General features: G+C 41.6%; 3 protein-coding genes across 5 annotated transcripts in view; all 3 read right to left on the minus strand.

Annotated features, from left to right (window-relative positions):
• The window catches only part of creb3l2 (cAMP responsive element binding protein 3-like 2), a 35,584-nt gene extending 34,172 nt beyond the window's left edge, over nt 1-1,412 (minus strand). The window contains exon 1 of the mRNA XM_080022765.1: nt 1,084-1,412. Within this exon, the coding sequence (XP_079878891.1) occupies nt 1,084-1,182 (99 nt within the window). The 5' untranslated portion in view covers nt 1,183-1,412. The remainder of the gene's footprint in view (nt 1-1,083) is intronic.
• Nucleotides 1,413-2,962: 1,550 nt separating this feature from the next.
• On the minus strand, nt 2,963-9,363 carry ssbp1 (single-stranded DNA binding protein 1). Of its 3 annotated transcripts, none has more exons than XM_080022237.1 (7): nt 9,297-9,363; nt 7,382-7,449; nt 6,982-7,039; nt 6,159-6,299; nt 5,534-5,621; nt 5,016-5,104; nt 2,963-4,231 (listed from the first exon to the last, which is right to left on the minus strand). In XM_080022237.1, exons 2-7 carry the CDS (start codon nt 7,403-7,405, stop codon nt 4,188-4,190), a joined length of 444 nt encoding a protein of 147 aa, XP_079878363.1. In that variant the 5' UTR covers nt 7,406-7,449; nt 9,297-9,363; the 3' UTR covers nt 2,963-4,187. The 3 variants fall into 3 exon arrangements, with proteins under 3 accessions (XP_079878363.1, XP_079878361.1, XP_079878362.1); XM_080022235.1 differs by having other exon boundaries at nt 6,147-6,299; XM_080022236.1 differs by lacking the exon at nt 9,297-9,363 and adding an exon at nt 9,221-9,282 and having other exon boundaries at nt 6,147-6,299.
• Nucleotides 9,364-16,074: 6,711 nt separating this feature from the next.
• cUnh12orf56 (chromosome Un C12orf56 homolog) overlaps nt 16,075-26,469 on the minus strand; it is a gene marked incomplete at its 5' end in the record, with an annotated part of 31,471 nt that continues 21,076 nt past the window's right edge. The window contains 5 exons of the mRNA XM_080022672.1: nt 16,075-16,624; nt 22,881-23,062; nt 24,260-24,337; nt 24,594-24,668; nt 25,410-25,491. Coding sequence (XP_079878798.1) covers nt 16,513-16,624; nt 22,881-23,062; nt 24,260-24,337; nt 24,594-24,668; nt 25,410-25,491 — 529 coding nt within the window. The 3' untranslated portion in view covers nt 16,075-16,512. The remainder of the gene's footprint in view (nt 16,625-22,880; nt 23,063-24,259; nt 24,338-24,593; nt 24,669-25,409; nt 25,492-26,469) is intronic.

The raw sequence follows: 26,469 nt of genomic DNA on the forward strand, positions 1-26,469 counted from the left end.
AACAGCAAGGTAGAGCCTCTCGGTCCACATTGGTGTGTGTGTGAGAGAGAGAGAGAGAGAGAGAGAGAGAGAGAGAGAGAGAGAGAGAGAGAGAGAGAGAGAGAGAGAGAGAGAGAGAGAGAGAGAGAGAGACTCAAGGGGTGGGAGGAGGGATGGGGTTTACTTCTGGTTGCAATAAATAGCAGCTTCATGAAAGTTCTATACCTTATTCTTTCACACTGTTTATGCATGCGTGTCTGCAGCTGTGCACGAGGGTGCATTTTATGTACTCACGCAGAACAATAATTTGGTTGAATTTGGCAGCTAGTGTGTTCCGAACATAAAAACGTGTAAAACTTAGTTTTCGTCTTATATGCATAGAAGAAAAGTAATTTGGCAACCATATCGAGGTGATCGGAATTTTAAAGAAATGACAAAATAATGAAAAAATAAAATAAAATACATTTGCCGTAGTTGACACGGAAGTATATACTGTTAATGAATCCGTATGTGCGACAGTCTCTACGTTTCAAGTGAGACACATTTCTGCACACGCTGGACGGTAGCGTGTACACCTCTTTTTTTTTTTTTTTGCAGAAATAATGGGTCACACACACACCCACACTCTATATTTATGCTTTATCGGCATGCAAAGTTTGTTACGTCGAACCTGGAAACAATCTCGACTAGCGAGAAATATCAGTTGCATCCCGGATCCCAAGGCTCGACTACTGGAGTGGAGAGCAGGGAACTCCACTGACTGGATCTCAATCAGCTGCGGCCTCGAAGGCGCACACACACACACACACACGCACGCACGCACGTCTAGTAAACCCTTTAAAAACAAGATTGGTAAAAATTACGTATGTATTAGAGCACTAAACCTTTATTTGGAATAATGAGAGAAAATCTGGAGATGCATGTACAATATATTTGTTTTGGGGTATTTTAAAACAACATTTTAGACATTTTTATTGGGACATTAAATGTCCCGACTATCCCAATGTGGCATTAAAGCGGGTGGGTATCAGCTGTTTTACAAGACCCCCAATGAATCGCACTCAGAATCGATGAATCGTCCAGTACTCGGGGAAGTTGACTTACGGTGCTGTAAAGAACGCTGTCGCTCTCCGCAGCCTCCGACAGCTCGCTGAGGTTCCTATCCCAGTGCAGGAAGGATTCGCCGCTGTCCAGGATCTCCATCCTTCTGGCCTTGTGGTGGTGGTGGTGGTGGTGGGGGTGGTGGGGGTGGCTGGATTCTTATCAAATTAGATATCAACTATATCTGTTTGTTGTGTTTGTTTGTATAACGAAGTGAGTCAATAACAAACAAAACGTTGCTTTCAAACCCGCTGATTCTTTGCATCAATAGCCTCCGAGTCCATGCGGAAAAGTTCTGGAAAAACTTGGATACGAGCTTCGCCCTCCCCCCCGCCCCCGGCTTTAGTGGGAGTGACACGGACGGGGACAGGCTGCGTGTTGTTTCTCTTCTCCGTGGGTGTCGAGGTCCTTCCGCAGGTTCGCGTCGCTCTTTTTTTTCTCCCCTCTCCCGACGCGAACCCTCGCAGCCCAGACCGCTCGGGGTGCAAAGCTCGCGAACGATTCGTCCGGAGCGAACGAAACCTTGCGAATGGACTCGCAAGTGGCGCCGGCAGAGAGTGGACCTTCCCCTCGCAACTTGACAACGATCAGCGCGGGGGCAGAATGCGACTCACGACGCTTCCACGTTCGACCGAATCAATAATTCTGACAGAAGGAAACGACTTCAGTGATTCACACTCAGTGTTTCTCTGCTAGAATTAGGCTCGGAGATTTTCTGGGACTGTTTGCATTCTTCCGCCAAAATAACTAAACGTGAGGATTCCACTCACAACTCGGCGTCGGAAGGAGGGAACGACTCTTTTTTTTTTTTTTTTTTTTATACTGAGTGACTCGTCGAGAACCGAATCTGAAAGAAAAGTCGAACCTTTCATGACTACAGACAGCTTGGAATGTTGTGGGCGGTGACATGGGCGGGGGGGGGGACGCCGGCTTGGTATATGCCGTTATAAATCGGGGAAAGAAGGATATGTCTGACCCCGCTTACGATCTACGTATCGCGGGGACTATCAACGATTAATCGATGCGAGTTGTTAAAGAATTGCCCCAAAAAAATCCACAAGTTCCCTACAGTCCCGCCTTCTCCCCCCCCCCCCACGAATCAAAGGCGCCTCCGCCACTGAATCGACGTCGCGGTGCTTTTGAGGGACAGGCGCCTCGGCCAGTCGTGTGACTCGGACACGTCTGCGTCGCTTGATCGACACGTTCCATAGGGAATCAAGCAAGACACCCGCACTTCCGGGAACCAATGAGAAAAGGCCAAGAATACCTTGTTACCAAGCCCCGCCTTCAGTGAGGACAGGAAGCGCTTCTTACGTAATGCCCAAAAGTTAGACTAACCTGGTACAAAATAAACAAAGGCAAAATATACGTTGTATAAAAAAAGCGTGTATATATATATAAATAACTTACACATATCAATTATACAAATATTCAAACATCTAAAAACAATTCTAACTCTACTAATGACTTATTCCTGGAGACGCTGTGACTGTGCATCGCTTTGTGAAAAAGGTTGGACAAAAAAAAAATAAAAAGTTTTTTGAAGCGTCATCTCAAGATGTCCCATTGGCAAGGTTTTCTTTTTCTCTGAACCTGCATGGGCTGAATAACAAAATGTTATAAATAACAAGCATTAGAAAAATGAAGTTGATCCTGTTTTTTTATTCTTCTATTATTACGGAACGACGTTGACGGCTGGGAGGCGATTTTGTTATAATGAGGCTGGGTGTGCAAACTATGACTCCTACTACTGACCACTGTGCTTTGGAGAAAAGCGTCCGCTTAATGTCTAAACGTACAATTATTAACAAGTCAACCAATAAATAAATCACCTCAAATTCTCAGAAAATAATTAGTCGAAATAAAAATAAAAAAACATTTACTAAAAAATGTTTATTAACATGAAAGGTACAAGGAATTGAAAATCTGCTGTAGCTACATAATTTGCAAACCAACAACAATGTCATCTTTGTTGACAACAGAGAACGCATCAACACAAACCACTTTTTCCATTCCAGTCACCCTTCACTTTCCGGTGAGGAAATGGCACCCCAGAAAGCCTGATGGTCAGGACCGATTATGAACGCAGCTTTCACAACAGAAACGAGAACTGAAAACAACAGGTGTGATGATGTGGCAAAACAAAAATAACTAACAGGAGATACTTTTTAGGCCTGGGAATGAAGCATTCGTTTTTCATTATTACAAAGGGCGAGCTCACACCTCGGAAATCTATTTAACAAGTACAATGAACGACTTACTCGTCAAATCCGTTACAACAGTGATGTATGCACAGAATATAGAACGCATGTTCGGGTGATAACAATGAGGAAGTTTGGCAGGAGTGTTACCGCCAAACACACTACCGCAAAACTAGCGTTCCTTTTCCTATTACAAAGTATTTCAGTCTTTCAACATTTTACAGAGTATTGAGGATTCTCTAAGGTGCCAGATAGCCAGTTTATATTTTGGATCTCTGAAGGACAAGTTAAGTCAGCAGGTGGCCGTGTTAAGCACTTTGACGTGCGTTGCACATTTCAAAATTGGAAAAGATGCTAAAGAAACACATCTCCAAAAAGTCAAAACAAAGTGTCTCTCCCAAGGTTCCAAGTTAAGAAACACAGATGGGGACACCAACAGTAGCCATTTTTCATGTCTGTGCTCTTAACACTCAGTACAGTGTCCAGTAGTCTAGCTATTTGAAAGTTACATGTGAGGGGGAGAGCTCTCAAGCGAGCCCTTTTTAAAATGTAATGGTAGAAATTAATGTTGTCACTTATAACCCTTCAAAAGCTCGTCAGTCTACTCCACTTCCTAAACCAGCTCCGTTCTGCCCCCACCTGCTTGCCGCATTCGTTTTCACACATAAAACTCCCCTAGAAATGCAACTGACATATGCTATATGCACATATGGTGTGTGAGCATATGTGCGCATAGCATAAGCATGTTTCTCCACCCTTACAGCTTCTCTCACCAGTAGGGGGAGCCAAACTCACATTATATTCCGTTCCCTTTACATGGATACATCCAGCGGTGCTCCCTCTGTTGAGCCTTTAGTTGTTGGCCAATTTTATATAAAGACAATGGCTTTTAAAAAGAGGTCATCTTCAGACTCTGTCTCGGACGTTGTCACTAAGAAAGACAATGTTGTCTGGGGGAAAAGGAAAGGAGAGGGAAAGGTGTTTTCAGAGCCATGAGGTATGCTGGGAGGTTACCTGTCCGCGTTGCTGTTACAATCAACATACAGTATACGATAGTTTATAATGGATTACGTGTATGCATTTGTGGGCATGTATGGATTTACATTCAGGTGTGTGTACATACATCAGGGCTGCCATTCCATTGTGTATCTTATTTTTTATATAAACAATTGATTAAAAAGTTATTGAATAAATTCACACATGATGAACAATAAAGTTCAACAGAAGTTCATCCAGTTTGTTGCATAGTGAACAGACAGAGAGAAATATTTCCGGTAACGACAAGTCCGTGTCGGTGGAGACGCCCGAGCGCACTGACACGTTTCTCTCTCCTCTGGTGTTTCACCGTGTGTACAAGGGAGAGTGCGCCTTTGACCAGAGCGTCCAGCAATTCCACAAATGTGGAATAAAAAAAGTGGGGAAATCAACCCGACTATCACGCACGGACAATGCCGTGCCGTGGGGAATTTGCCACCGGGTCGTGAGAACACGTGGTGGGAATTTTGTCAGGAGCGATCTACACAGGAGTAAATTAAATAGGAGAAAAGATCGCTCTGATCGAAGCTACGGAGCCATGCATAACGCCCCCTGTACTAAATTTCAACATTACTTTTTTTTTTATATATACTGTATATTTGAATATTAAAAATAATAAAGCATATGTATTTGAAAGGAATTATAGAGGAATATCTGCAGCCCTATTATGCAGTACATAGTGTACGTGTGTTTCCTGACCTGCGATGATGGTGGTGGCTTGGCGTCGGACCTGGTTCTTGTCCACATACTCCCCGTAGTCTAGTTTCCCCTCCACCAGAATTCTGGACCTGCAGCAGCAACAGACCAACTTCAGGGCAGCTTAGACTTTATCCAACATGAAACCAACTGTCTTTGCTTTCTGAAACTCTTTGCAGATTTTCTAAACATCAGCACCAGCTGTGAACAAGGTGCTCTTTGAGAAAATTGGAGGCAAAATATCAATGGGGGGGGGGGCATCAAGGTTGGTAGCGTATATTAGAGTTTGAGCCAGTGCTGGTGGTTAACGATGGACATGTAGTGCATTAGAAATGTGGCAAAACTCTGCAGTGCCACTTCAGTAGTGTTCATATTACTGGTGGGAAATGACAGAAAGAAAAAGAAAACAAGAAGAAGAGAGAAATCACTGGTGTGACTCAATCCCACGACCAGGCTGATCTGTGCATCTGTGCTCTACAGATCAGACAAACGCAACACGTTGTCATCATGACAGGCCTCACCCTTTCTTGACATACTGGTAGGCAACGTCTCTCAGACCAGGTTTGAACACGGAGACGCGGTGCCAAGTTGTCTTCTGACTGACGTCGCCTGCACACAGCGCAAGCACAAAAATACAAAAAAAAGAACATCAACATTTTGTCACCATCAAGTCAGAACATAACAGATCCAGAAAGGCATCCCAAAAACATCCCTGTCCTGACTCCAAACGGGTCAGGCCTGTCCTGACTCCAAACGGGTCAGGCCTGTGTGTTAGGCCTGTCCTATCAGGCTAGGATGGCTCTTGACCTCTCCTACAGTACCTCCCGCTGGGGTTGGGAATAGTTTACTATGTTAAGAAAGTTGATAATATCCTTTTACACCTAAAAGCAGGACCACATTTATGTTTTTGGGGCAGTTAGGCTTGATTTCCTACTCTGAGATATTTGATGGATCTGGGCCCAGGTCCAACTACTCTACCATACATTTTTTGATTATATCAAAGGAAATTAACATGAAGGAGATTCATTATACTAGTATATCACTCACTCACTGAACTTGACCCTCTATCATTTCAATGCCAACAGGAGAGAGTTCTTATGTTTACATATATATATTTTCAAAAGGTGTTCAGACTTTGCTCAGAACCTGTCGGGCTCATCTCGCCGTCCCCGGACCGCCACATCTCGTTCGTCGCTACAGAGAAGATGGTGACGGGGTTGCGGCCCTCCACTTGTCTCATCACGGGGTCCTGACCCACGCGGCCCAACAGCTGCACGCGGTTGATCGCTGGGACAGACAGACACACAAATGACTTATCTTATAAAAGGTATAAGGTTTTAAAAATACATGTTTTGTACTTCTGTTTTATAAGTCAAACATACATAGTGGAGAGCCAAAATCGGAAAATTAGTTATTCAAACACTATTCCAGCGCTCATTGTGGCATTACAAAATGATGATTCAAGGACTTTCAAGTACTTTTTAAGCACAATTATAATCAGCGTCTCTCTTTATCTTATAAGTGTATTATATTATTTACTTATAAATGTAATTCTAACAATGCTGGATTAAATGTATATTTCTCTGGCATAATCTGTTGTAAAAGGAAAGATTCTGGAAAAATGTTATGTGTGGTTTTTTTTTCCCAAGGCGTTATCAAGCTTTTCAGCACATATGTTCAAGGTATTTCAGTACTTAAATTTTTGAGAACAAAATTCAAGCACCTGGTAAGAACCCTGTCCATTCATTATTTCACATTGGCAGATAAGTCACACAGCAAAAAATTAACACATCGGAGATCTATAGACAAAACAAGTTAAAAACGATGTTCATAGGCAATTGCGCGCGCGCGCGCACACACACACACACACACACACACACACACACACACACACACACACACACACACACACACACACACACACACACACACACACACACACACACACACACACACACACACACCTTACATCTTTCTAGGATAAGGCTGGTGTCTGTGCTTCTGTGCCTGACCACCTGCCTAAAAATCTGGGGAGGAAACATGGCATATTTAACCACATGGATGCAGCTTTTAATTTTATGCAGAAAAATGTAGTCCCAAGCATAGCATCAAGTCACACCAGCTGCATACATGTCCACAGGAAGTGGGTCACTGATTTATTATTGTTTCCAAAAACAACAGAAAAGTTATTTTATCTTTTCTATCTCTTATCCCAAGATATTAGGAGAACTTAAGACAATTTGTTTCCATCTTAGCCACAATAACACTTATTTTCTTTTGATAGATCCTACAAAGTCATGAAACGCTCACAGTCAATGCAATAATATAATACCAAGGATCTTTCCTAATCTAATAAAAAATAAAAACACCTGCGCTGAAGCACTTCTCAACATCTTCTCGCGCTGAACAGACGCCTCCAATGAAAGCAACGGCAAACCTGCGACACAGAGGGGGAAGCATTTGTAATGGAATCAGGATGAGACAAAAGACGCAACTGGATATGAAATAGAAATGAACAAGACTAATATATTCTAAATTAACTGGTGCTCTTTAAAGAAGAAACACCATGGAGTTTTGAAAATTGGTGCAAGCACTGAGACAGTAAAAGTGGTGTTTTGAGTGCTAGATTTAAGGTTTTATTCACCTGCACAACAATAAAACAATATATTGATAGTGAAATGCCCATTGACAGGCTCCAAAGGAAAACTCTGTAAGGAGGTAAGAAAGTATAAAAAAGTAAGCAGTTAAGGAAATTCTGTTTTCTTTTTTCTACGACCCCCCCCCCCCAAATCCAAAATCCAGGGATAGAAATATATCTCCAAAGAAAGAAATAAGTACTAAACAATATCAACAGAGACATTATTAGGTAGGTATTGCTCAAAAATAGCATGTGCTATATGATGTATGAGGAATAAATATAAATTAGATCTGTAACTGCTGACATTATATTGGTTACATTTGTGTGCCATTTGTATGCCTACAATATCTGTTTACTTTTGTAAGACCAATTTGTAACAGAGTATTGATTTAAGTTGCTGTCATTTATTAATATATTGCTTAATTTGGTGGGGCTTGTTTTTTGAAGGCTCAGCTGGGCTGCGCTGAGCTTACTCTATTCCAGCCAGAAGCAGCTAGCACGAACTTGGTGTATGCGTGAGTAAAACATTAACTGCTCAGGAAGGACTTGAATATAAGATGTGAATCGTCAGGAGAGGATGTAAATGGTTTCAAGGACGATTCACAGTCTATTTCCCTCCTTGTAGCAGCATGCAGCCAGCGAGGCCATCTTGTTTGTTTGTCTGTATTTCCTTTAGTGAAATGTTTATCCACATGCTGTGCATGCTTATTTTATGTTAAGCTAACACGGTGTTTATATGTTCTCTTCAACTGTGTGTTAAATTTTCACGGTGGAACTGGAGTGAAGTCTTCAATAAACCAGTAGCAAGGAAATCACTTGTTTCTGCCCCGAGGGAATTACAAAATGCGTAATGGCATGCATGTGCAGCTGTCCACTATATGCAATAAACAGAATTTCTGCGAGTATACACGTTAAATTGTAATACTTTATGACCTTTCATGACAAATTTTTAACTAAATTAAAAACTGAATTATTGCTTGCAGTTTAGTATTGCAGGTAGGTATTAGGGGAGTTACTACTTATTTGGTACAGGGCAGAGTTAAGTATTAGCTAGAAATATAGTAGATTACGAACTAGATAATTATATGATATCAACTGTTATTAGAAAAGTTTCCGTGGTCAGATAGCAAGATAAGTTATTATCTATGGAATCAATCAACCATGGATGTTTTTCACAGAAATTCCGACACGTAAGTAAAAAAACAAACAAACAAAAAAAACAATCAGAGGAAATAATTATGTTGAAATGAATACCCCATCATTTCTAATTCAACACTATTAATGACTTTCGGGGCCGAACACTTGTTAAAATTTAATTTCAGACATTTTACGGCTTTTTAACTTGCAAACCCCCCTGAATAATAATCAAGCATGAACAGGCTGAACAACCCCGTTCAAGCTGCACGCCGTGTTCATGCTGGTCAAGCTTAATTGTTAGTCATGCGTGTTGTTATATATCACATCGCCGAATAAAGGAGGCTGCTGGAAACTCCCGCCACGCGTCTCGGATGTTAAACATCTCTGGCCACGTTTTAGCCCAAACGCCCGTACAGCCGCTTCGAATACCAACCACGCCGTGTTTCGCTGCTATGTATCTGGTCAAAGGAATAAAAAAAAGGGAGAGCGAGAAGTTCATTGAAACTCACCGCACTTGGGACTGCAGAGAGGACGTCTTTAACCCCACGCTGTTTCCGGTCTGTAGTCATGTCACCGGAGCCAATGCCCGGTCCATCTGTGAAATGGGTCCGAAACTTCCGTGCAACGCAACGAAGGTTCCACGTGGAAGTCGGGTCCAGCCAGCCAACAACGACCGTTTATTGTATAAAGATACAGTGTGTTCAACATGGTGATAACATTTACATTATCACCACTAGAGGATCCTGAAATTAAAAATTCAATGTAAATACTCAAAAAATGAATATTATCATTATTATTATTATTATTATTATTAGGGGTCCAGCCCCTATTGTTATTGTTCGTTAGTCCTATTGTCATTGTTCAGGCAAAAATTCTCAACATTTTGAAGCTTAAAACTATCTGGAACACCAACTTTGGCATAACACACGAACATGGTTGACGTCTTGTTTCAGCCGCGTTTTTTGGTTGACACCAAGAAACTAATTCGTCTGTCTAAGGCAATAAAGAAGCAATTGGCCAAACATCCAGCCTGAGAGGTCAATTACACTGTTCTAAATATTGAAATTATATATATGAAAAAAGTTAATGTAGATGAGAAGCCTTTAAATATAAGTGTTGATTTCCCAGACGAATCGGTATTAAGAGGCTCATTTCATCAGGATGATTCTGTTTGCTCTTTACCGTCGTGACATGCATTCGAAAACAACGACCATTTATTGTATAAAAATACAGTGTGTTCAACATGGTGATAACATTTACATTATCACCACTAGAGGATCCTAAAATTAAAAATTCAATGTAAATACTCAAAAAATGAATATTATTATTATTATTATTATTATTAGGGGTCCAGCCCCTATTGTTATTGTTCGTTAGTCCTATTGTCATTGTTCAGGCAAAAATTCTCAACATTTTGAAGCTTAAAACTATCTGGAACACCAACTTTGGCATAACACACGAACATGGTTGACGTCTTGTTTCAACCGCGTTTTTTGGTTGACACCAAGAAACTAATTCGTCTGTCTAAGGCAATAAAGAAGCAATTGGCCAAACATCCAGCCTGAGAGGTCAATTACACTGTTCTAAATATTGAAATTATATATATGAAAAAAGTTAATGTAGATGAGAAGCCTTTAAATATAAGTGTTGATTTCCCAGACGAATCGGTATTAAGAGGCTCATTTCATCAGGATGATTCTGTTTGCTCTTTACCGTCGTGACATGCATTCGAAAACAACGACCATTTATTGTATAAAAATACAGTGTGTTCAACATGGTGATAACATTTACATTATCACCACTAGAGGATCCTAAAATTAAAAATTCAATGTAAATACTCAAAAAATGAATATTATTATTATTATTATTATTATTATTAGGGGTCCAGCCCCTATTGTTATTGTTCGTTAGTCCTATTGTCATTGTTCAGGCAAAAATTCTCAACATTTTGAAGCTTAAAACTATCTGGAACACCAACTTTGGCATAACACACGAACATGGTTGACGTCTTGTTTCAGCCGCGTTTTTTGGTTGACACCAAGAAACTAATACGTCTGTCTAAGGCAATAAAGAAGCAATTGGCCAAACATCCAGCCTGAGAGGTCAATTACACTGTTCTAAATATTGAAATTATATATATGAAAAAAGTTAATGTAGATGAGAAGCCTTTAAATATAAGTGTTGATTTCCCAGACGAATCGGTATTAAGAGGCTCATTTCATCAGGATGATTCTGTTTGCTCTTTACCGTCGTGACATGCATTCGAAAACAACGACCATTTATTGTATAAAAATACAGTGTGTTCAACATGGTGATAACATTTACATTATCACCACTAGAGGATCCTAAAATTAAAAATTCAATGTAAATACTCAAAAAATGAATATTATTATTATTATTATTATTAGGGGTCCAGCCCCTATTGTTATTGTTCGTTAGTCCTATTGTCATTGTTCAGGCAAAAATTCTCAACATTTTGAAGCTTAAAACTATCTGGAACACCAACTTTGGCATAACACACGAACATGGTTGACGTCTTGTTTCAACCGCGTTTTTTGGTTGACACCAAGAAACTAATTAGTCTGTCTAAGGCAATAAAGAAGCAATTGGCCAAACATCCAGCCTGAGAGGTCAATTACACTGTTCTAAATATTGAAATTATATATATGAAAAAAGTTAATGTAGATGAGAAGCCTTTAAATATAAGTGTTGATTTCCCAGACGAATCGGTATTAAGAGGCTCATTTCATCAGGATGATTCTGTTTGCTCTTTACCGTCGTGACATGCATTCGAAAACAACGACCATTTATTGTATAAAAATACAGTGTGTTCAACATGGTGATAACATTTACATTATCACCACTAGAGGATCCTAAAATTAAAAATTCAATGTAAATACTCAAAAAATGAATATTATTATTATTATTATTATTAGGGGTCCAGCCCCTATTGTTATTGTTCGTTAGTCCTATTGTCATTGTTCAGGCAAAAATTCTCAACATTTTGAAGCTTAAAACTATCTGGAACACCAACTTTGGCATAACACACGAACATGGTTGACGTCTTGTTTCAACCGCGTTTTTTGGTTGACACCAAGAAACTAATTCGTCTGTCTAAGGCAATAAAGAAGCAATTGGCCAAACATCCAGCCTGAGAGGTCAATTACACTGTTCTAAATATTGAAATTATATATATGAAAAAAGTTAATGTAGATGAGAAGCCTTTAAATATAAGTGTTGATTTCCCAGACGAATCGGTATTAAGAGGCTCATTTCATCAGGATGATTCAGTTTGGAGACTCCAGGAACAAGTAGTGTGTGGCTATCAGTTTAACAGCAGTACTTAAAAACAAGATCAAGAATGTTTGCACATGGTCCCGAAATGACTGTTTTAATTAAAGGAACTAATCTTTATGAATGAAAATGATGTGAAAATTTCTGGTAGAATAAAAGATAATGTTCCAGAAAGAGATTATATTCAAGATTCAAGAGGTTTATTCGTCACATACATTTACATACTTTCATACATATATGCAGTGAAATGTAATGCAACGCACCCGGTGATAACACACAATATGTCCTAGAGAAAAATTTCTTTCTAATAGACCAACTAACTGATTCCTAAAATGTAATACCGTCAGTCGAAAACTTATAGAATAAAATAAAAATATATAGAATAAAATAAAATAAAATGGAATAGATGAAGGGAATATGATTATGTTTATGGAATAGGCAATTATGTATATACAGATATGTGCATTAAAGTGGCATGTGAATGAAGTGAGGTAGTGTTTGTGGGATAATACAGCACAGTATACAACAGTACGGCGCAGCAATACAGCATCACGAACAACCCTGAACAGTGACACAGTATGCGGTACAGTATGTTACATACCGTACAGTAATGTAGTTGAGCCTATGTGTGTGGCTCAGTGAGGACCCCAGGTGAGGTCAGCATTGACAGTTCTTATGGCTTGCGGGAAAGAACTCTGTCTCAGTCTTTCTGTTCTCGCTGTGTGACTGCGGAGGCGCTTGCCTGACCGCAGCAGCTGGAACAGTCCATTGTTGGGGTGGTGAGGATCCTTCATGATCCTACGGGCTCTGCTACTACACTTCCTGGTCTATAAGTCCTGCAAGGGGGGGAGGGAAGTTCCAGTGGTACGTTCAGCTGAACGCACCACCCTCTGCAGGGCCCGCCTGTCCTGATCAGTACAGTTCCCAAACCAGGTAGTGATGTTGCCTGTCAGGATGCTCTCCACTGCTCCAGAGTAGAAGGACTTGAGGATCCTCACCGAGACCCGGAATTTCCTCAGCTGCCTGAGGTGGTAAAGACGTTGCCTCGCCTTTCTCACCAGAGTGTCTGTTTGTACAGTCCATGTTAAATCCTCTGTGATGTGGACTCCCAGGTACTTGAAGCTGCTCACCCTGTCAACAGAAGTCCCATTAATCACCAAGGGCGTGTGCGTCCTCGATTGTAATCCTCGACTAAAGTCCACAATCAGCTCCTTGGTTTTGCTGATGTTCAGGTGGAGGCTGTTGTCCTGGCACCAGAGTGACAAGTCAGCCACCTCCTCGCGGTAGGCCTTCTCGTCGCAGTCGGTGATCAGGCCCACGACAACGGTGTCGTCAGCAAACTTGATGATGGTGTTGGAGCTGGACCTGGCCACACAGTCATGTGTGTACAGGGAGTACAGTAGGGGGCTGAGGATGCAACCCTGGGGGGATCCTGTGTTCAGAGTGAGGGAGCTGGACATGTGCTTCCCCACCCTAACCACCTGGGGGCGGGCAGTGAGGAAGTCCAGGATCCATATATTACAATAACAGAATTGCCAAGAAGACAAACTGTTTAATACAACATTCAAAATAACGTATGCAGACCTGTTAACTGGCTGCATTGGTGTAGATCACTATGACTCCGTTGTATCATATAGCTATGCCAATTGACAGAGCAATTCAGAAATCATTGTTAAATAATGATGATGCATGCTAATTAACTATTTCTGGTAATACATGTGCAATTATCAAGCGGGGATGGTGGTTTGCAGTTGTTGATTCACACGCAAGGAGCAAAGTTGGACTGCACGAGTATGACTCACCCAGTAGTTATGGAGCTTTATCAACCGATATTTGAAATCACTGGACTCCATTCAGATGTTATTGACATACCACGACAAGACCGAGTAAGCAAATACTACGAAGCATCAATTAGCAAAGACGTATGCGGGAGACAACCATTCCACCCCACAGAATTCAAAGATAAATGTGATAAGTCAAATTCTGTGCCATCAACTGTACCAAAGATGTGTGAAAATATAAGGAGTCATTCATTTAGTGTCATTACTGGCCATACTTAACAGTACTCAGTACAGTGAAGAAATGGAGAGTAAACACAGGGTGTGTAATAGGACACCAGAAGCAAGAAATGATTATTTGAAAACAAATTTGTATTTAACACACACGGCTCAAAAACAGCAAGATAGATTTGTAAATAGTTCAAATATTGCTGATAGAACTAGACAAAATATGTTCAACTGGTCTAACATTTAGAATTGAAGAATTGTGAATATTGCAATCTGTGTCAATATAAAAATATGTGTTTTACAGAACCTCGAGAACTTGTAAAAGCTATAACGTAAAAATGATTGACCTTTTGTCGGGATGGTCACGGAAATGGAAATGGTCATGGAAAATCTGCAAAATGTAATATGTAACTAATACGACTCAAACGGACCCTGTGAATTGCTGCCTGCAGCTGAATTTATTATTCTTATTATTAGGGATCCAGCCGACAGGACAGCTAAGAGTATCACGACAACGGCAGTACGCACAGACATGGTTGAGGTCTCGTTAGAACCGGAATGTTTCAGGCGTCTCGTCGTTTGAGTTTGATCAATATACAGTAGATCTTCATCTGAAGTTAATTAAGTCCATGACTTCGTCTCTCGGAAGTCATTTCACTCCAGCCACTTGTGAGTACGACACAGAGGGTGAAGAAGGGTCATTTAAATTTGTGCGGAGCGTGCAAGAAGGTCCGCACAAATTTAAAAGGTATTTAGCTGCTTCATACTCTTTTCTGCATTCCTTTATATTCCTTTCCAGTATTTAGTTTATATTTTGCGAATACATTAAAATACATGGAGTATCAATGCAAAAAAAGTCACAATTTCTGATAAGTCTCTAGTCTCTTCCATCATCTTTGGTGTGCTGTAAAACTCTGCAGAGTCATGCGTAATTGAATCACGTCCTGCCTCTGACACGCTCTACCCAGGCTCCGCCTAAACCAAACAGAGTATTTCCAGGAGGTGTAAACGTGTCTCACACGGACAATCTCCGGTTGTGTGCTACATGTGTGAAAGGGCAACTCCGGAAATGTCCGGACCTGATTATTTGGATATTGTCTGGAGTTCATGTTTGAAAGGTTGGTACGGAAAGGTAAGGTATGTGCAGGTTGTGGCTCTGGACGACCAATTGCGTCGTGCAAGGTTAAAAACTGAATGTGTATGTGTTTGTTTATTGTCTTACCTGCTTGACGTCGGCAGAGGTTTTCGTTTGATATTTTATCTCTTTTGCTTTTCGTAAATAAAGCATTCTGTTCAATGTGTCCCTCCTTACTTTATGGGATTCGAGAAAGTTGTAACATACAAACTGTAGGAGTCCATGAGGTGTTCCATGGACTCTGAATGCATCGGAAAACTACGACCTAGAAAACTATAAATAATCACAGAAAGTCATTACCGCATCATTACATCACTCTGTGATGTAGTTGCCCTGCACAATGTTGTTGCCCCACGCGGCATCAAATTGTCACCTGTCCGTCACAAGATCATTATTACCCGACATGGCACGTCACGGTCACCTGTCCTTCACTGAGAATGCAGCTCTATTTCCACAGCCAACACGATGAGTGATAACAATGACAAGTTCTGGTTTACAGGCAAACATAGACGGTTGTTTTAAAGACAGGAGGGTTGCGTTGTTTAGACCGCATAGTGGTTGCTCCGCAAGACGAGCAACCGGGAAACGACCGGCTGGGTGAGGCAATGCGGCGTCCAAGGTAAACTCAGAAAATATTGCTCTGTTTCAATGAACACAGTAAAGAAAACTGTGAAACTGTAATGTAACAAACATGACTAAACTAGACCCTGTGTATTGCTGCCTGCAGCTATATTTATTATTATTACTTATTATTTCAATGCAATCAGAAGTAAATAACAAAGCAAAACTTGTTGGATTTTGAATAAACATCATCATTGAACACAAGTAACAGAATCTTTCATATGAAAGGGGTAAAATAAGTACATTCTTTAATGGAAGACTTGTCCATAACAATATTCACACCCCTATATTGTCTAATATATTAAAGATGAAGGCAAAAAAACGTACATACGTTTTCTATGCATCTGCATATATTTTAAATCTATCCATCGACCCAAAAAGTGCATTGCAAGTACGGAAACTAGGAATAAGCAGTCAGCAATCATTTGTAGCAATCACCTGACGTTATGTCTGGCAAGTGACAAGTCTGAAATTCCCACTGTAAAGTGAGATGGAAAACGGCACTGAAGGAATTCAAAATTCCACAAAGGGTTTGTTGCTGTATCCCAGAACAGTGCAGATTAGAACAAGGCCTTGAGCACAAGACAGGAAATAGATCCCTTCTGTTCCATCTCCACGAGACAAATAGGAGAGTAGATATTCAACTGCTTTCGGATAGGACCCACAAGGTCACCTCTGCAGGATGAGGGCCAGTAATTGGTGGAACAGTCGCTGAGCTGGCTGGCTGATCGGGTAACATGCGGGCAGCCTCTCCGCCGCACACGATGGCTTCACAAAGTACCTGCGAGAAAATGAGGGAATGTATAAGTTTCATTAAAGGACTGAGGGGTGAGTAGAAAAGAGGGAAAATTAATTCTGTATACCAGTAGGGTGCCTATCAGTGTTATTCACCATGTCTAGGCCCCCTCATCTAGTTTAGGAGCAATTGGCATTCATCACCTGGTAGCGGTGGAAAGAAACAAACTGCTAAAGTATATTTTTTAAGTATCTGTACCCCTAGATCTTTTTTATACTATTTTGTTTGTTTCTGAAACGCCATCCGAGAGCGTTTTCAGGGCCCTCCAGCACAGAGACACAGTTGATGGGATTGAAAACCAGTTTAGTGTAGCGAGCGGGCAAGGTAGAACAACCCCTGGAGCAGATGTACAACATTTCATGACAAGGGCGCCTCTGTGTGTGTGTGTGTATGGGGATGGGGGTTTTACCTGTTGCTCGTTGATTACTCTATCAAGCAACGGGTATACAGCCACACTGATCCTGGGCCCAATTACCTAGACCCAGGACAGGTATGGCTGCTCAAACCACACCATCCCCACCCCACATTGCGTTATAATCTTATTTATCAACCTCATCTCATTGTCGACGGGAGCATACTGTGATCTCACGAGAAGACAAAGGTGAGTACAGATCCAACATGTATATATCAAAAGAACACTGCACGAAACCAAAGTGGAGGACCTTGAGGATTATATTGTTTTTTTTTTTAAAAGAAGAACGTCATGGAAGACGATCAGGACCGCAATAATCCAGCGAAAAGAAAGAAGACAGAATCAGCAATGGACGCAGACAATCTAATCCTGAGTGCTGTAGAGGTAAGTGTCTTGGATGAAATTGACAAAAAGCTGGACATGCTTGGTCCACTTCTCCGAGACATTACCGAGATCAAAGCCAGCCTTGATTTACTGCACCGCACGGTCAGCAAGATGCAAAAAGACAAAGCGGATCTAAAATCCTCCACAAAGCGTCTCACAACGGAGGTTCTAAGAAAATAAAATAAAATAATAAAAGAGACTATCCTGGATATACAATCCAAAATATGTGGGACAACCTCATCTTTTCTGGAATCCCAGAGAACAACACCGAGTGGTATGTTAGAAGACTTCCTCCATACCGCCCTGAAACTCCCCATGGGCTCTGTGAAACAGATCCACACTCCATCATTGCCAAGTTTGAACACTTCAAGCACAAGGAGCTGGTTAAAAGCAAAGGACGGGAGCTGAAAGGAACCACGCTGGGTATGAATGATGAATTCCCCCGGGAGATTAACGACTGAAGGACGGAGGTGCTGCACCGGAGGTGCTGTATCCCATCCTGAAGGAGAACCGGAAGAAGTATAAACATGTATCGCTGGTTGTTGATAAAACTATACATGGACGGTCTGTTATTCTAAGACTCTTCCACCACACCCTGGTTAATCTGGTTATTCTGATCATTATGTCTGTATTCTGGTCATTCTGGAAATTAAATACTGCGAGATGTAGAAATTAGCATGCTATCTATGTCAGGATTTAAAATATTGCTCTCTCTCATCATCTCACCTTCCTAATCCCCCCTCCCTACTTCTCTGATTATTTCCCCTCCCTAATCCCTCCCCTCCTACTTCTCCCATCACTCTCACTCTATTCCAAATCTCACAATATGTATGTCTAGCTCTGCAATGTTCTATGGTAATCTTTGTCTATTTGTCATTTGTTTGTGGAGATACAGTACGTATCCCTTCAAACTTCCTACAATACTAGGACAGTAAAAAGGAATGTAAAGGAGGAAAACCCAGACTTAACTATGGGAAAGCAAGGGCACGGTAGCATAGCTATTGCCTTGGATGCACTGTGCCATCACCCCCTCACTAACTTCAATGACACCTATTAAATTTGTTAGTTGGAATGTGAGAGGCTTGGGCTCACCTGCTAAACGTGGCAAAATCCTAAGTCATCTCACAAGGATGAACTCCAGCTTCTGTCTACTGCAAGTCTACCGAGAATTAAACTAGCAACACTACAGAAAAACCAAGACTGTGGAGGCCTAGCAGCCCCAAACTTAAGAAACTACTATCTAGCAAACCATCTTGAATTTATAATTAAATGGTTACAACCAGAGCAACAATTGGGCCATGGATGGCGAGACATTGAACAAACAGAATGTCAGGAGTTATCATTATCTGATCTCCAATTCCTTACTGAATCAATAAGGAAACATAATTGCTTTAAAAACCCATTCATCACAACTCTGTTAGCCTGGTGGAGATTCCTCAAATTCAGTGGTCACACTATCTCCAAACAAATTCACGCCAAACTGGCACAACCCAGATTTTCTGGTTAAAAACAGACCAATAATCTTCAGGTCTTGGAAAAGACAAGGAATTACTCACCTGGAACAAATTTTTGAAAACAATTCGCTTATATCCTTCCCAACCTTAACCCAATGGTATATCGGTGGCCAAGGCTTCCTTCAATTCCTTCAACTACAGCAGACTCTAAAAGTTGAAATCAAATTGACAAACAACATCCTACAACCATTATTTAAAAAATCCCTTTTCCAGAATATACAAACTTTTATTCAAAACAGATGACACTTTATCTTTACCTACAATGGAATGGGAAAGAGACCTTGCTGTTCCTACTGATATCAACCTGGAACCTGGAACCTTATTTGCAACAACACCTTTTCTATGACCTTCAACTCCAAAAATGCAACTCATCCAATATAAGATTCTGCACAGAGCTCATATCAAGGAACAAAAAATGTTGAAAATGGGTTTTGTGAACAAAGACATTTGCTCTCACTGTTCCCTTAATACCAGAGAAGACTACTTTCATGCCATGGACCAACATCACCAAGAAGCTATAAACCCTTCTGGGTCACAGCATTCCAGTCTCCCTGTATGTTTCCTCGGTGACCTCTCTTCAGTTGACCCACCACCTAAACACCCCCAACCAATTCTGATCGCTTTAACTATTTCCAAGAAAATAATATTACTCAACTGGAAAAACAGAGATAATCTCACCACATCCCAATGGTTGCAGTTATTAATAGAATACATCTCAATGGAAATACTATTGGCAATATCCGAAAACAAGGTTGATTCATTTAATGAATTATGGGCTACTTTTATCACTGACATAACTCCATCATTTAATACTTGAGTCTTCCTAAGTCGGGGCAATGTTATGGTGTTTTGGGGCATGTGGCGGTCCTCCTGGTTTGCCGGGGTTCGGCGGCTGGGTGGGTGCCCAGGCGGCTCTGGGGACGTCTGTGGCGCATAGGCCTGTGGTCGTGGGGACCCGGAGCCCCACGGGGGGGGCCCGGTTGGTGGCATCCGCTCCTTTTCCTGAGTTGCTGTCCTGTCTCCACGGGTGGGGGGTGCTCCAGGGGAGTACCTGCAGCTGGTGTTAGTGTGTTGGTTTGGGTTGTGGTTGCGGGGGGACGGGGGTGTGGGTCAAGGGTTCAGCTCTTGGCCCCATGGTTGGCGCGCCGCTGGGGTCGCCCGCCCCATGGGCAGGGCTTGCGTGTCCTTCTGCATCCCGTGGGGGGCGGGGTTGGCCAGTCATCCATCTGCCATCTATTCTGTGGTCCGCATGCTCGGTGGCCGGGGGCTGACCTGGGGCCTGATGGGGGCGCAGAGCTGCCCGGCATGGCAGAGGCGCATGGCGGGCCACTCAGCGCCCGTGGCTAATCACTGTAGGTTGGGTGCCACCAGGTACGGGAGGTGGGCATCCTAGGGTGCGGTCGGGTCTGGGGGTGGGTCCCATGGTCGCCTCGGTCTGCTGCACCTATGCGTTGATCTGGTCGCGTTTCACCTCTCTCTCCCAGTGCCAAAACTCCTACTCAGTATATACACCACACAATAGGCCTAGGGCTTGCAGGATCGGTGGGGTGCGAGCTTTGTGGGTGGGGATTCGGCGGACAGCTGCCATCTTGCCTGTCAGGCTCCTGCCCCAGAATGCTTCTCATCCATCCCAAAATTTTAATCCCACTCATATTAGCTTCGAACACCTACACTTGCACACCAATCCTACTCCCAACAACACTCCACCAGACCAGGGTCTGTGGGGCAGGAGGGGTGCGAGTGATTCGGGTTTGACTTGCCTGAAGGACTCACACCCCCACACACTGCAATTTTAACTGCAATTGCCAACAGCACACATTGAGCACTGGGGTTTTCCAGGGTGGCGGGTCGGTGTGAGAACATGGTTGGCCAGCGGCCGGGTGGGCCCCCCCCTGGTTGGGCGGGCCCCCCCCTGGTTGGGCAGGAGTCCTGACGGCTTGCGCCTTGTGGCTTAAGGTGCGCTGCGACCTGGCAGGGCTGCCTTCCGGGGCCTACAATACAATACAACAATACATGTTGTCGTCCAATGTTTGTTTTTGTGTAAATGCTGTTGGTTCTATGTTAAATTGTCCCACCCGTGGTGATTCTCCCCCTTCTCCAAAGAGGGGGGTTGGTGGTGGTTCTTTGTAACCAAAAATGGTGCTCTTGTCATCCTACAGGTCATCCACAGGACAGAGTTACTGCAGATGTTCGTGATGATTTAAAAATTAATAAAGAAATTAATTGCAGGTTGAGAACTTGAACTCCACTTGCAGACTAACTCTGTCCTAGATGCAATGGCATACAAATACTCTGTGTTCTATGCCCAGCATGCTGACAGCACAGGTAAAAAATTAAAACATTTACTTATTTATATACACAGCTGATTACTGAAACTAAAAAAAGCTTCGTTCTTGTGTTAATAGTTGGAGTTTACTCAATATAATATTGTTTAAAATACATTTTTAGAATTTTTCACAAAAATAAATTACACATACAAAAAGTACCTCAGCGGAACCCCCTAGGGCTCCCTGTTGATGACCGCTGCTTTCGTTTTGTTTTTAAATCTGAATTTATGTTCATTTTGGAAATATGGATTTATATCCATGTATGTTCTTTAAATCAGGATTTATATTTATAGCCGTGGCAGTCTCGCCACCACACGCCACCCCAAGTGGCGTGCTCAGAGACCTCCGGCACTGAGACACAGACGACAGGGGGGTTGTGAAGACCAGTTCATTGTAGAGATGAGGCTAGGTGGAATTAGCCAGGAGCAGATGGAACATGTCATGACACAGGGCTCCCATCCTGGCTGAGTGTGTGAATGGGGTTTTTAAACCTGATGCTCGTTAGCCCAACCAACGAGCATGAGGTGTGGGTACTCAAGCCACCCCATCTACCACAATATCCATCAAAAGCAAGACAGCTCAGGATATGCTGAGCACTCATTTCAGAAAAAGGTACAGTACATAGACTGAATATGACAAGTAACTTTACTTTTAATACTAGTACATTTAAGAGCAACTTATATATACTTATCTACGTTTACTTAAGTAGAAACATCAACATGGCACTTTCACTTTTACAAGAGTGTTTTTGTGTGTGTATTTGTATTTTAACTTAAGTAAAAGCTCTGAGTGCACCAGAAGGAAAGCCCAAAATGCAGACTGCATGCTTTACGAATGTTATGTTATCTTCCTCAGCTCTTTTTTGGAAAAACTAAATCAAATGAAGAAGTACTTCAGAAAACTCCCATGAATGAGGCCCATCATATTTCAGTATTTAGAAAATCCCCTCCCATATTTTGGGAGGATGAAAAGTTGAAAAATCACAAAATGAAAAATGTACCCCCCGCACGTTCACTTTTAACAATTACACCAATTGATAATTATTAATAAAAATAATTAAACATTTTTCCATACTACTTTGCACATTTTTTACATACTATTTTGTATCCAATTCTATTTTGCATTTCACTGAAATCACACTGTATATACGTAAGCAGTTTATTATTACTTTATTTATTATTTTATCTGACGTTGTTGAGCGGTTTATCACTTATTTTTATATATCTTTGATGTATAAATTGTGAATTTAGTGTCTAGCCTCTCACTCTGTACTTCATGTTCCACACTGAGCTGCTGCAACGTTGACAGTTGATCAATAAAGCACTGTGTTATAATATCTTAGTTTGGGAAGCTCACTCATGCCTTCAAATACTCTACGGGCATACACAAGCACCCATGTTCCGCGTGCAACCATGTTTGTTGTTTAGAGTTCTCCTTTGGTTACTACTCCCTGGCTTCACAGGGTATTGTCTATCCACTGCCCTCCAGAATGCCTCAATTATAAATGCCTTTCGCATGCGGCGTCTGTGAAGGACCCCGGGAAACAGCTCGAAAAGACCCATCCTTAAAATCCAATCCAACGGGACAAACAGACACGAACGAACCTAAACTCCTCGCCAAAGTGCGAGCGCAGGTGGTGTCCCACGCGAGGGCTGTGTTGGAGGCCCGCCACCAGAACACCGCAGCGCTGGAACAGCAGAACCGACTGGGCCGGGCTCAGAGCCGACAGTCCGGGGTCAGTCAGAGCCGAAACCACCTGCTGGGCCTGGTAGCCGATAAACGCTAACTATGCGGAGGAGGAGCGAGAGATGCGGAGACAAAGAATGAAAGAAAGAAAGAAAGAAAGAAAGAACACTTTTATTAGAGCTCGTCTATTAAATCATGTGATTAAGAAAAGACGGATTGATGAAAAATTAAATAAATAAATTATGATGAATAAAGGAACAAAATCCTGATAATTCAAGGTGCTGTTTCAATTTGCTTTAAATACCTTTTAAATACGAATACAACAATTAATGGAAACTGGATGTGACTTGAAGCGTATTGGGAACAACTGGAATATAAGTCTTGGCCACGTGTCCAAGTCAGCAAATGTATTGGATCTGAGAAGTACTTGAGTTTGATGTGTTATAGAACGCTACAGATCCACATTTTGCCACTTTATAATTATTGTTACTACTGTACGCCACTTTTTATTAGTAATGTCTCAATGCTGTAATTTGTATTTACTCTAGACTAACTTACACTTGCCAATTTTGGGAGAGTGACTGAGAAAACGCCCCCGTGTTTTTGCTGCTGTAACACCTGAATTTCCTACTAGGGATTATGAACATTTCTATCCTATATCATCTGATATTTCTATCTACTGTCTGTCTTTTTTGAATATTAAAGATTAGCATAAATACAACTTGACGAGCTTGAGGTTTCCATTCTCAAGTATTCATTTTATATCGTGTTTTCATTTAATTTTCATGTATTATATCAGGGATATGCAGCCAGTCGGTCATTATTGGCAAAATAACCCCCAACTGGGTGATCAGGACTTGTATCGCTCTGAAGGGGGTTATTTTGCGATAATGACCCGCTGGCCACATATGATCGTGCTTAGAACATGGCTACTTACTAAATAAATGAATAGATTTCAATATACAGTAGGTTTGAACTCATTTTAAAACTGGTGTGGCTAGTTAACTTCTACTCAGCAAAATAGGCCCCAGCAACCTAGCTCACAATTCGCCCTACGAAAAAAAACCATTGCACTACATATGACTAACCTATTTACTGTTATAAATGTAAAATTAGATATTAAATTATTTTTGAAATGAGACATGCAGGATGGGATGTTGGGATTTTGAATATCGTTTTTTGCATTCATTCAAGTCTTCCATTGTCGTTTCTATGCAGCGTACACAAAGCCGTACGCAATAAGCATATTTAAGACCTTTTTAATCCGGCTGAACTGAACGGAGGTGTGCGGTCTTACCAGGTGACGGTGAGGCTGTAGAACTCTGAGGATCCAGCCCACCGTCATAAAATTCTCCAGAGAAGAACACCTACTGGCCTGGACACAAGACATAAAAACACATTTACTGTATGAAAGGTCATTCAACCAAAAGTAGTAGCAAAAGGAGTAACAGATATTTACTCTGATATGTAGTCTCCTAAAGTGAAACTCAAGTGCAGCACAAATATCTCAACTAAAGTTCAGTGCTTTGGCTTACATGTATAAATGGTGACGATGTTCATCTCCAGACAACATCAGTGGTTATTATAGTCTCTCTCTCTCTATTAAAGTCTCTAAATTCTTTGGTACGAACCTCTTGGCCCAGAAGAACCAGCTCAAAGAGCAGTGAGCAGGCGGCGTCCAGATACTCCACCAGTAACGTCTGGAGCTGAGAGGTATTGGCACAGAAAAAAGGTAAAATTAAATGAGGTAATGATTAAATTAGGTAATGAGGTAATGATGTAATGCAGTAATGAGGTAATGAAGTAATGTGGTAATAAGGTAATTATGTAATGAGGCAATGATTTAATGAGGAAATAATGTAATGAGGTAGTGATCTAATGAGTTGATTATGTAAATGAAACTTACCTTAACTTACCTCCAATTAGGTAATGATGTAATGAGGCAATGATGTAATGAGGCAATGATGTAATGAGGCGATGAGGTAATGAGGCAACTATGTAATGAGGTAATGAGGTAATGATGTAATAAGGTAATGCAGTAATTGTGTAATGATGTAATAATGTAATAAGGTAATGCAGTAATGGTGTAATGAGGTAATGATGTAATGAGGCCATGGGGTAATGCGGTAATGTCATGAGGCAATGAGGTAATTGTGTAATGAGGCAATGCTATAGGAGGTAATGCAGTAATGAGGTAATGATGTAATGCGGTAATGATGTAATGGGGTAATGATGTAATAAGGTAATGCAGTAATTGTGTAATGAGGTAATTATGTAATAAGGTAATGATGTAATGAGGTAATGAAGTAATGACGTAATGAGGTAATAAGGTAATGATGTAATGATATTATGATGTAATAAGGTAATAGGGTAATGCAATAATTATGTAAAGAGGTAATGAGGTAATTGTGCCGCGGCAATGACTGTCGGTGGAGGTGGGCGGTCACCTTGGGCCGGGATCCCTGGGCATCTGCGTGGAACTCCGGGTCACAAACCACGGCCAGGAGGAGTCTGATTGTCAGAGCACCCCTGGGGGAAGTGGAGAAACACCTGAACGTTTTATAAACAACTTTAAATTCTAGTTTTGTTTTTTCCATTGCTTAGTCCTGTGGAGAAAAGCAGGAAGATGGAAAAAAAATAAAATAAAAAACACTGTATGTCGTTTAGTTACATGTGATGTGTTTACGGGATAGCCAGCCAGCCGGTCAAAATAACACTGCACCTACGTAGCAGACTATTCACCCTACATGACTAACCTTTTTTCTGTTATTAATGTTAAATTTGGAATTTAGATTAATTGTTAAACAAGACATGCTGGGACGTTGGGTTGAAGTCATCCATTGAAGTCTCTGTGACAGCACAAGATGGCGCCACTAGCTAGTGTTATCAAGAGCATGTAGCGGTTGGCCGTCGCAATGGCCATTATAAACAGATCAGTGGCCATTATTCAGAAATAACTGACCACTGATTGCTAGTATTGACCTTCTCGAGTATTTGATAGAGCCGTGTAAATAACTTTAAGTTGCTTTTAACGTCATTAGCACTGGAAATGGTCTCCTACTCCAAAATGAACCCATCAGCATAACATAAGACAATGAGACCCTTTGGACTGTAATGGAATGATTCCGTGGGTCTGCATACTGGTCCACCGGTGGGAAACAGTGCCTCGGCATGCGCAGTGAGGCGATGTTACGTCAGTGTTTCCCCTAGAAATGTTTCATTAGTATTTGTGGGAGGTGTAAGAATGTTGTGGACGAGGGGATGGGGTGTGGGGGTTGGGGGGGTTTGTCCTCACAAACAAAAGATGACATTTTTGCCTTGGTCGCCCCCCGCCCTTACTCTGTTTTTAGGATACTCTTAAACATTCCACAGGATTCAACCAGACCATAGTAGTCCACTGGACAAAATGACTAATACCGACTGGATTTTGGGGTTGTCGCTTGAGCGACGGGAGCACCAACATATGAGACTACCTACAGCTTGCCTGTTGGGGAATCTCACACCAAC

This window comes from Zeus faber (genome assembly GCF_960531495.2).
Source record: "Zeus faber genome assembly, chromosome: 21".
NCBI classification, from domain to species: Eukaryota; Metazoa; Chordata; class Actinopteri; order Zeiformes; family Zeidae; genus Zeus; species Zeus faber.